The sequence below is a fragment of the Corylus avellana genome, chromosome 3 (genome assembly GCF_965113065.1).
Source record: "Corylus avellana chromosome 3, dhCorAvel1.hap1.2, whole genome shotgun sequence".
Taxonomy (NCBI): domain Eukaryota; kingdom Viridiplantae; phylum Streptophyta; class Magnoliopsida; order Fagales; family Betulaceae; genus Corylus; species Corylus avellana.
The window spans coordinates 8738052-8750098 of record NC_142492.1 but is presented as its reverse complement, the minus strand read 5'-3'; the positions used below and the strand labels follow the sequence as shown (position 1 = coordinate 8750098).

The 12047-nt window shown below is 36.6% G+C and overlaps 1 protein-coding gene across 1 annotated transcript; it reads left to right on the top strand.

Moving 5' to 3' along the window:
- LOC132176575 (AT hook motif DNA-binding family protein) lies at positions 1-5816 on the top strand. The gene is made up of 5 exons (XM_059588824.2): positions 1-871; positions 2458-2525; positions 4058-4189; positions 5042-5203; positions 5326-5816. Exons 1-5 carry the CDS (start codon positions 517-519, stop codon positions 5512-5514), a joined length of 906 nt encoding a protein of 301 aa, XP_059444807.1. The 5' UTR covers positions 1-516; the 3' UTR covers positions 5515-5816.
- The last annotated feature ends 6231 nt before the right edge of the window (positions 5817-12047 follow it).

The following is a 12047-nucleotide window of genomic DNA, read 5'->3' as shown; positions in this document are numbered from 1 at the left end:
CAATTCGGACAGTCTTAGGAAAGTTAGGCACCCAATTAGCTAAAACAACAAATACAAAGGTTTCTTTATTATCTCAGCATTTTCTGTTCAAATCACAAAATCAAAAATCACAGAGCACGAAAATCAATCTTTTTTCCTCTCAATCTTACTCTATTTTCCCAAAAATAAAAATAAATTTTTTTCTTGAAAAAAATTAGATCATCTTTCTTTGAGCTCTGTTTTTCAGCTTAGCTCTGCAACAGTCTTAAGTTTTGCAGATTAAATCTCACTGAAAATCCTTTCTTTTAGCTCTTCCGCTAGTTTAACACTTCATAGAAGCTTCACTAGCTCTAAAAAAATTCAAGCTTTTGTTTTTCTGGGTTTTGCGTTCCAAGTTTGAGTTTTTCTAGTTTTGAATTTTTTTTTTTGATTTTTTTATTTTTTAAAAAAATTGTACATATTTTTGGTGATTTTTAGATTAACAAAAAAAATGGGTTTCTGATGAGAAGCTCATAGAAAAATCTGTGGGGTTTAGCTATGGAGGCAAGTATGGGGGTCACAGTGGTGGGATCAGATGCTCCGTCGGACTACCATGTAGCTCCGAGGACCGAAAACCCGGCTCCGACCGGTGGATCCGCTCCGGCGGCCCAGGTCGGCGCTCCGCCGCCGACAACGGTGGCTCCGGCGGCGGCGACTCCAGCTTTGCCGGCGAAGAAGAAGAGAGGTCGGCCGAGGAAGTACGGGCTGGACGGTAGCGTAACGATGGCACTTTCGCCGAAGCCGATATCGTCTTCAGCGCCGCCACCGGTGATAGACTTCTCGACTGAGAAGCGTGGGAAAGTGAAGCCGGCCAGCTCGGTGACCAAGACCAAGTTCGAGGTGGAGAATATAGGTAATGGAGAGAAAAAAAAAAAAAAAAAAGTTTATCGCTATGTACCCATTTGAGATTTAAGTGACTGTGTGCTTCTTTTATGGTTAAAAGATGGATTTTTGGTGTTTATGTTTGTAGTTTCTGTTGTTTTTTGCATGTGGGTTTTTGGTTTGGTTTTTTTTGGGTGAAATTGATCTTATAGGGATTTGAGTTTAAGAGGGTTGTTTGGTAGGTGTGGGGCCTCTGATTGGATGCCCTTACTGAGATCTTGATGGATCTGGTAGCTCTGAAAAGAGAGCGAGTTTTATGGGTTGGTGTGGGAATGATGGAATCTTCTTAAAATGGCTGTCATTTTGGCACTTCTCTCCTTTTTAGGAAGAAAATTTCTGGAAGGTGCCAATTTAGGGCAAATTTGCAAAGTGATGGTGAACAGGCTTTAGACTTGAAACCTGTCTTCAACTTACTGACTGATGTCTACTGCCAGAGCGGGAAAGAGGGAAGTTGTTTTTTCCACGTTCTCTAGATATTGGTGTTTTTGTTGTTGGTTTCTTGGAATATAGTTGAAGCAAAATTAAAGGTCTTTAATATTTAGAGCAAAAATTTGATTCTGTCCGAGTGAGTCAGAAATCTGAATATACATGACGAGGTTGCGTTCTCTAAGCTTCCTGTTATTTTTATGTGGTCAAGAGTACTTTCCTCAAGATACTATTTCTATATCCATGTGGGAGTATCTATCAGGATAGACATCATTGCTTATAAAGATGTCTACTTCACTAGTTTCTTATCCAGCTGGCTTCATGCGTGCTGCATTCAAATTTAGATTCCAAGCCTTATCCATCATTAAAGGAGAACGTAGCACTCTGGGTTTTGAATACTCTTTTGCCAAATTAATAATAACTAGTAGGAGAGTTCTTTACATCACCCAGTATTTATCTGCAGGTTCTAATGAGAATTTGGTAATGAAATTACAGCATCAACATTTCAATATTGGCACTGCTTCGGTTTTGTTAACATGTTTTGTATAAGAGTATAAGCTATTCGTCCCTTTTAAAGTGTCCTATGTTTTTGTTTTTTGACATATTTCCTCCCTCTTCCCCCTTCCAAAAAAGCAGGAGATTGAATTACAGAAAAGCAGAAAAAAAAAATTTTGTGTAGTTTTTCTGTTATTCAGAGGCCTAGATCTTTTATTTCTTGCTTAGATGCATTGGATTCTTGCATCTAAACAACTATTTTGAAAAACAATCCAGAGCTGGATAACAAAATCCACTGATGTTTTCCCAAAGTTTAAGCTCACTGGATGTTAACCCAACATAACCAGGAATTATTGACATAATTTTTGGAACTGGGTTTATGAAAATATATAGTGTCTCTTGTCCAAAGGACTTCAATTGTTATGTCAATTACTAAAAGAAACCAGATACTCAGCATCTGTGTTGCATCTGAAATATGTGCTGGGAATTGGAGCCTATGAGATGCTTATTTTTTAAAAATTCTCTGCTTTTAGAAGATAAATTATGGAACATGTTACATTGTTGTTTAGCTTGTAAATTAAAAAATTATTTCAGAGAGGAAGAGTTTTCATAATGTTTACTGATTTTCTTCTGTAGGTGAATGGGTTGCATGCTCTGTTGGTGCCAATTTTACACCTCATATCATCACTGTTAATACTGGCGAGGTAATTGATGAAATAAAGTCTCTTTTGAATGTATTCTATATATCACGTGTTGTGAGAAGTTTCACTATGCCAAGTTTGGTTTGCCTAAACGAAGACATTATATGGACTTCACGGTCAGAGAAGGATGACAGTCCTTAAATGCCAGATATTTAGTCCTTACTCTGATTTCCCCCCCTAGACTGTGCTTAGTAAATTTTCTGAGTGTAGGAGAGAAAATCCTACGTTTGTTCTAAAAATGGAACAGTGGATGTTGGCATTTGGATGAAGAAGAATTGGACATAAACCTTTGATGCATTTTTACTGCAATACATTGAGGATCCTTTTCTCCTTGGGATTCTTATATGTCGTATCAACCAATAAACTACTTGTGTTAATTGGGTTTCTGTTTCATTTTATTAAAATATATGTGCTTTCTTCTTCTGAGTAGACTGAGGTACTAGAAAGGAAAATCGAAGTAGGTATAAAGGCAGGATTCATTTCCTTGTATTGTCAATTCCTATATATTTCCAACCCATTGCATGTCTTGCCTATAAATGTTATCTATTACATGATGCATTGCAATATAAGAATGTATCTTTGTAAATCTGAAATAATTTGATCATTTCTGTAAAACTCTTTTAAATTGTCCCTTTGATACTTTAAAACAAAGAACAAATAAAAACATGGTTTTTGTAATTGGGGAAATATTCCTGTAGAAGGTAAAAAACTGGTTCCTTTTCTAGTTTGGGTTTATTGTGTATATTGATTGCTTATGTGTAGATATATATTCATTAAGTGTTTGAATTTTTTTTTACCAACTTCTGAGCCCTTTAAATTAATGAGAATTAGATAATCAAATTTGCAAACATTTTGACTTTGGTATTTGACTACATTTTTGGGGAGCCTTAAAAACTTCAAATGGCCTCCAAAATTCGCTGTTGTGCCTTCAACCTACCGGCATTTGGGGACGATGTGCTTCAAGTAAGTTTATGAACAGAGTAGAATCATTTTAATCCAACATTTCTAACACCAACTTTAGTGAGATAAGTATGTTAAATCATCACTTATCTCAAAAGCTTAAACTAATCAGAAATGGTAAATTCAATTATTTTTAACACTCACGTTTATACCCAAACTCCCCCTCAAGAAATGAAGCCCCTCACATGGAATATTTAATTAAAGTAGGATGTGAATTATGGAGACAATGATCGAACTAAGAACCTCTTTTAAGATATTATGTTAAATTACTACTTATCCCAAAAGTTTTAAGCTGTTAGGAAAAAGTCAATTTAGTTGGTTAATTAGTCTTCAACAAAGTCCTTCAAAAAAATATTTGCATTTTATATAAGGCTCCAGATCCAGATCAATGCCGATTTACCTGGAGTATACACATATTCTGGGAGATACTGCAGAAAATACTGGATATCAGTTTTTGTAGTACTATTTCAGCATGATTTCTATCAGTGTGCTTCTTACTTTTAATAGCTAATTCAAGCAATTAAATTGACTTTCATCCTAATGCCTAACGGTGATGTTCCTCTTGGTTGTTTTAGGATGTTACAATGAAGGTCATATCCTTTTCTCAGCAAGGGCCTCGAGCAATATGCATTCTCTCTGCAAATGGTGTGATATCAAGCGTCACACTTCGTCAACCTGATTCTTCTGGGGGTACATTGACATACGAGGTGATGCATATTACCCCCCTTAGATAAAATGACAATTAGTAACCTAATCGTGTTACGATGACACTGGATAACTTTATGCATCGCTTTGACAGTTTTACGCTTGGTATTTTTCTTTTCTGTTAAAAATTTTATTAACTAATTGATGTATTTTACACGCATGCATGCACACCCGAAGACATCTATAGCGTCTGCTTTTCCTGATCTCCTAACATGCATTTGAGAAGTCCTAGCCAGTTTCCAGTTATTTCCAGAATATTAGGCTAAACTTTTTTCAGGTTTCATAGTATTATGTCTACAGATATTGTTGGAGTTGTGTTTGTTGTTGAAAATCATTTCTAATAATCATGTTGTGGTAATTCGGATGACACTTGGTGCCTACACTTGCTTAATGGATGGATTTAGGAATAGACTCAAGAGAGGCTGGCTTTTAGATCTATCTTTTTCTCTTTAATTTTTTAAGCCAGAAATTTACAACTAGCCCTTTGAGGCTTCAGTTTATGGAAACTGCCCTGAGAAAGTTAATATCTGCTAGATTTCCCTTGCTAGTTATTGATTTATGTTGGGCCAGGTGGACCACCTCATGAAAAGGCGGGGGGGAGCCTTTTCATTATTCTGTTTATACATATTGTATGTTTATTAGTCTCATCATTGGGTCAGCTGGTTTTGTTTTCCAGTCAAGTTGCAATAAACCCTGTCCTTAGGAGTACAGTTTACAGTTTGTTGATTTATTATGTCATTATTGGCTTTATTGAACAATTCAATTTCTTGTGGTTTCAATTTCATTATGTCATAAAACTGTCTGCTGCTAATATCTAGTATGTATCCAATTTCTTTCTACTGCTGTACTTACAGGGACGTTTTGAGATATTGTCGTTATCCGGATCATTCATGCCTAATGATAGTGGAGGAACAAGAAGCAGATCTGGTGGGATGAGTGTTTCATTAGCGAGTCCAGACGGACGAGTAGTAGGCGGTGGAGTTGCTGGTCTATTAGTAGCTGCGGGTCCTGTGCAGGTCTGACTCTTATTGCTGGTCTATTACTACAGAACCGTCTTAACAGGATCTCCTTTAAGAAGTGATGATTGTTAGTTTGCTACAAATTCTGATATATTTGCCTTTTCATTGGCATGAATCAGGTTGTAGTAGGCAGTTTTCTGGCAGGGAACCAGCATGAGCAGAAGCCCAAAAAACAGAAACACGAGTACGTATCAATCGCAGCTCCAACCGCAGCTGTTCCGATATCTAGCGCAGATCCTTGGTCATCGTTGCCACCAGATTCCAGGAATAAGCCTACTGACATTAATGTATCTTTGCCTGGAGGGTAATATAATGGGGCCCTCCTTCACTTTATTGTGCAGTATGAGGTTGTTACTGACCACATTGGCAATCAAACTCCATTAGTTGGATCTCACTTTCCTGTATTTGTTTGGTCTGTAAACTTATCGACTATATATTAGTACCGGCATGTTGTTTTCACCTTCCTTTTTAGGTAGTGTTTACATTAGATAGCTGAGTGTAGGCTTCTGTTGCTGCTCTTGTGTCGTGTAGAATAGTTTGATGTAATATCTACACCCTGACCTGCCTTTCTTCGAGTGATGATGATTGTGATTTGAAACTTGTTTTTAGACATTCCTAACTCATGTCTCCCAATTGTATGTCCATTGGATTCAGCTTGCCTCCGGTGAAAAAATAATTGGTGATCTCCCGCGATTCAGATAAGCGGTGAAGATTCACAGAAGATGTTCGGTTATTTTTTAACTGGAGGCAAGCGAAATCCATATTAATTTCTTTAGCAATTCTTCTCCAAAAATTAAAAAGAGAAGGTAAAAAGAAGTTGGCCACATGTATATAAGTTTGATCCCTATTTCAGGGTGATCAAATCATGTTCTTGACCAAACCCAAGGGCAAAAGATTCATTTGTGTTGCATGAAAAGTCTAGGCCTGGCAATTTTTTTACATGATTCGTGAATCTGACATGAATTTAACACAAAATTAGCAAGTTAAAGTAAAGAGATTTAATCGGTTTAATTAAATGGGTTGAGTTAGAGGTGACCTATATAGTAATATCCTTATACCTCAACATACCCTAACTTGACATGCGACATAAAAGATTGACAATTTTTATATGACCAACAAATCCAATACAAAATTAGCCAACTAGAATTAAAGAGTCTAATCTGTTTAATTAAATGAGTTTTATACTACTTCAATATGATCCAAACTTAACACACGTAAAAAAAAAATTAATTACCATAGCATGAGAGGACACATAAAAAAAAAAAAAAAAAAACTTATCCTTATTGTCTGCTTTTTGATTTGATTGCTAAACCAGTGAGAGTAGAGATTTTCCAGCAAGACAAGTTCCACTCAAGTAAGCTCACATGCATTGGGTGTAAAAAGATTTTGTGATAAAATAAATAAATGAGAGAGATGAAACCTACACCAGGAAATAGGAAGGATAGAGGCCTCTTGGCTCTCGCTGTCAAAGACTCTCTGCTTTTGTTTCCTTCCAAGACCCCATTTCTCTCTGTTTTCCAAGCTCATTGCCCGAGACCAGGTCAAGTGTGTATGTATCTACTGCTTTGCCGCTCTGTCACCTTCATCCAATCAGAAAAGATTTCTAGAAAAAGTGAAAACACCCATCTCAAGGGAATCGTCCATTAATAATCTTTCCTACGAAGAAACGAAAAGCTCTCTTGATGTGGAAAGTATGTCTCTGTTTTGAAAGGTAAAATAAAAGCTTGACTTTTTCAGAGGCCATTTTCATGCTTCTCATTCATTATGATCTATCACGTCAACAACATATACAAGTCTGGGAGGTTATCTTCAATAAATGTCTTTTTAACGAAGCCATCAAAGTCAAAGCATCCCCAAATCCAGGGACTTTACTCAATGACTTTTGGAATCTTTTTTTTATAGAAATATTCTAGAGCTTGTGACAGATTGTGATGAGCCAAATGGCTAATCCAATACCCTAGATACACCTTTATCCGGCATCAAAGTGGAGTTCTTCTATAGCGACTTTAGCTCAGTTGATCTTAATAACTAATCATCCTCTTCGTTAGGGCATTTACGAGCCCTTGCGGCTACCACATGTGTGCCTTTCAGCAACTAATCTTTTGATTTGCTGTAAAAAATTACCTTTTATGGTAATTATTTTCTTGGTCGGTGGGCTAAGAAAATAAGTAGAAATTATGATCATTTTCAGTTCATTTCTAATTAGTTAAAGTGGATGAGTATTTTTGTCAAAAGTGAAAAGACAAAAATACCCCTCAAATATAACTAACGGGATATTCTTCGGTTCATTTGAACTGGAGAGGATCATGTTCCAAATAGTAGACTATGTCATTTATTTGATCTATTTTCAATTTTTTATTATTTTTATTTGACTATCAATTGTACTTAAAGTTTGTTGGAAGTCCTCACCCCTCTATGTATATTTTTTTATTAGTAAGTTTGGTAGAACTTGAACCCACAATATTTATTTAATGAAAATTAATCTAGCCCATAAAAAAGGGAAGAAAAAAAAAAAAAGGAACCAAATGGCTAATGATCATTCAAATTATAAAGTTTGTTTAACAAAAAAAAGAAAGAGTGATGTTTACACGCCATATTTTATCTTAATATAAGGTGGTAGAGTCTAGTGACAAGAGCTGATTTAATGGCTATTAGACCCTATAACATCAGCATAATAAGATAAAAATTGAATAAAGATATCATACTGATGTGGCGGTGTATCCAATACTAATCTGACATGGTAGTTGTTATTCTTAAAAAAAATAAAAATAAAAATAAAATTCTCTAGGGTTTGTTTAAACTATCACGTCAGCAATTTGGGATGAAAATATAGTTTCTAACATTATTATTAGGGAAATTGTATATAAAATCCTTAGGTAAACGCGCCTTTTTTAAAAACTCCCTGGGTTTTTTTTTTCGAAAATTTACTCCCTGGGTTAATGGAAATGACAATAAAATCCATGCCGTCAAAAAATTTTAACAGCCGTTAGTCAAATTCAAAACGCACCGTTTCACCTTATTAAAATATTAATTTTTTTTTATTAATTTAATTTTAAAATTTAAATCTAAAAATAAAAAAATAAAAAAATTAATCTTTTGTCAACTCACGACTTCTTTCCTCAACCCCGGCGAACACACCCCAGCTCTCGAATCTCTCCGGCAACATCAACGGTGGTTTGGCTTCGGTGGTGCCTTCTCCAGTTGTTGGAGAACAATTGATTTCTCAGTTAGATTTCCAGTTGGTGACTTCTTGCCTTCAAATTGATTTTTCAAGTTGAAGAACAAGAAAAAGAGAATTTTACTGTTGGTTCTTGTTATTATATCTTGATGGTCTTTTATCTTTACAATTTCAGGGTCTCTACTGCAATTACCAAAGGGAGAAAAGGAGACTGTTGTCGATCTGATCATTGCTCAAAGTTTTTGGTTTCTTGCTCTGGGTTTTGTTGGTAGAAGGATTTTCTGAATGGGTTTTGCTTAGTCTTTTTTTTTTTCTTTTTATTTCTGGTATATGGGATTTTTTCAGCTTGTCAGATGTCAACGTTTGGAGAATCTGGTTGTTTCCCTCAGAGCCAAGCTAACGTTTACCCAAGTCAATCTGATCATTGTTTCCCTCTTGCCTTCAAGGAGAATTACAGCAAGCATCAGAAAGGTTTAAAAAAATTCCACAGGCGTCAAAAGATTCCAACTTGTTTAAGACGGCTAAAACACATTAGCAGAGGCATGCATAACATTGTCCCTTAAGATGTTGGATTCTCATACACAAGACTCAGGAGCCCAATTTCAATAGCCCTTCTCAGAAAGGGAATTACATCAAAATTGCACATCTAAAAAAGGGATTCTGGTAGATTGGTAGCGCCTGGTTTGATGGAATTGCGTTTTTTCTGGGGTTGTCAATACTGAGAAAATTTGAGTGTTTTTTACTTTGTTTGGTTTGAGGAAGACCTTTTTTGGCATTGGATTGTGCTCTGTAATTATGTATTGTTTTGAGGAAAAATTGGAGGTTTGGATGTTTGTGATTACTCTAATCATTCAAATATGACAATGGAACTGTAGTAGTGCATTGTCGTTGTTAGGAAAGATCCATAGGAAGATGGACTCCACAACCCCTCCCTCCTCTCCTGTGCGAATTTACCAACTTCCTCTGTCACCTCACCACCACCACCTTCTTCCCCTGCTCCGTCGAATTCTTCAACTACGCCTACTCAGACTACTGACACCCCAGCGCCTTCATCCCCTTCAACCCCTTCAACTCTAGCTCCTCAGTCTCCTCCACCGCCAGCCCCTGCTGCTCCTCCTCCATCCCCGCCAGCTTCACCCCCACCGGTATTAACACCACCTCCAACCTCACTGCCACCTTCTCCGCCAACCACCATCAACTTCACCACCGCCATCGCTACCAGCATGACCCCCACCATCTGCCCCTTTGCCAGATCACCCCCTCCAGTTTTATCTTCGCTGCCACCACCACTAGGAGGCTCTCCTCCGCAAGCATCCCTTACACCTCCGGTGGCATCCCCACCTCCCCCTCGAGCCATTCCACCAACTGCATCTTTACCTCCTCCACCCAATGATCCAGCACCGCCTTCCTCCAATCTAGATCTGGGAAATTCTGGGAAATTTTTACGATCTCTCTGGAATTTAGATTTAAATTTTAAAATTAAATTAATAAAAAAAAATTAATATTTTAATAAGGTGAAACGGTGCGTTTTGAATTTGACTAACGGCTGTTAAAAATTTTTGACGGCATGGATTTTATTGTCATTTCCATTAACCCAGGGAGTAAATTTTCGAAAAAAAAAACCCAGGGAGTTTTTAAAAAAGGCGCGTTTACCTAAGGATTTTATATACAATTTCCCTTATTATTATTATTATTTTAAAAAAAGTCCAAATAACTTCTAGACTTTACCACATAAACGGAGTAAAATCTATGTAGGATATAGCATTACTCATCACCTCGGCCATTGAAAGTTGAAACCGTCAAAAACCCTTAAAAGTCCTGAATTTCCTGGCAATACATAGCAGTTGACATGCTTTTGGGCTGATTTGGATCCGCTTGTGTTAAGGCAGACCAAAAACTCAAACTTTTCGCGAATTTGTACGGTTTGAATTATTCTTACACGCTTCGTTATTGCGGCTACCAGAAAACACGTTTCATGTTTGCAACTCTCAGACTCTCAGAGTATATTCCTTATTTTAGCCACGTACAGCCGCCACACTGAGGGTTCCTAAGCAGGACAACCAAATCAAAAACAGAGGCTTAAGAAATTTCTGGGTATATCTTATCATGCTTGAAAATTTTGTTTATTACCATGCACCAGGTTTACTTCACTGAATTTCCAGGAAAATGACGGGGGTATGCTACTAACACACTCAATATAACTTTCCAAGAAAAAGCACTTTTGAGATACTATAAATTATGTTTACCCTGCCAAAACAAGAAATAAAAAAACATTCAACCAATATTTCCAATTCTGCATATGAGATTTGTAAAGATATTGATACCTCTGGTGCTGTGTTTGGTAGCCATTGGGGTCCTGAGCCTTTGGCTGTCAAACAGAGAACACAGGCTTCATGGATTCTCAAATAGTCCTCTTCTTTTGTTTTCAGTTTTGAACACAATAGTCATTGCCATCCTTGTTTTAAGTTATAGACCATATTTGGAAGAAGTCGACCGGAATTGGCCTGACCTCCCGCCTCTGTATGAAGGGGATGGAAAATGGCCTATCCTCCCGCCTCTGTATGAAGGGGATGGAAAATGGCCTATCCTCCCGCTTCTGTATGAAGCGGATGGAAAAGGCGACACGGGGGATTACATTGAGGATGAAGAGGAATATAATGGTTCAGATGAATATGAGGAAGATAATGATGATGATGATGATAGCGATGATGAGGAATATGAAAATTTGGAGATGAGAATTGAAAGCTTTATTGCTAAGGTCTATGAACAAAGGAGGAAGGAGCGTTTGTTGGAGAGTCGTGGCACACAGCTCTGATTTGGCTAAACTGCTATGAAGCATGATAAGCTACATCTGGGTTCATTTTTTAGAGAACATTTTTGAATTCCCTCTGTTTTAGTTGGGGATAATATTCATTGTATTCTTTTTTCCTCTTATGTACAGATACAGATGCATCCACTTTTAAGGACAATCAATAACATTGCCAGTCCTAATAATAATTGATATTACTTAACTCTAGTTATTAAATAGCAATACAGTGTTTGCCTTCAAATTGTGACATGTGGCGTGAACCATTTTTATTTTAATGCTAAATAATTTTTTAAGGCATAATTTGTGAACCGATTTTTTAAGAGTTACTTAAAAATCGATCATTAAATTAGCTTAATTAATAGCGTTTAATTATATTTCAAGTGTTTTTCATATATAAATTATTTTATAAATTAAGTATTATTAATGTTTAAATCAAATAAGGAAACAAATAATAGAAATCAAATCATATATCATATATAATAGCCAAAACCTTCGTTTGAAGTGCCTTCAAATAGCCAAAACCATTTTTTTTTTTTTTGGTTAAATACCTTTCAAATATATGTGGTTTGCACCAAAATCAAATAACTACCTGGGTTTTCAAAAATGTCACAAATGATACCTCTAGTAAGCAAATAAATCCACTTGGTACTTCCGTCAAGATTCTGTTAAGTTTTTTAACGAAGCGCCATGTCACCTTCACACATGGCACGGTACCTATGGTTTTAAGGCGCCATGTGGCATGGTACCTAAGTTTTTGGGTGCCACGTCATATTAAAAAAAAAAAAAAAAAAGGAAGGAAAGCTAGTGGTGGCCGAACTACCCCCATGCCAAATGGGGTATCACGCCACATGTAA

Excerpts from the sequence above, each read along its gene's own strand:
- LOC132176575 (XM_059588824.2), top strand. The coding sequence starts at position 517 with ATGGAGGCAAGTATGGGGGTCACAGTGGTGGGATCAGATGCTCCGTCG. Across the intron at positions 872-2,457 it reads GTTCGAGGTGGAGAATATAG|GTGAATGGGTTGCATGCTCT; the intron begins GTAATGGAGAGA and ends TTTCTTCTGTAG. Across the intron at positions 2,526-4,057 it reads TCACTGTTAATACTGGCGAG|GATGTTACAATGAAGGTCAT; the intron begins GTAATTGATGAA and ends TGGTTGTTTTAG.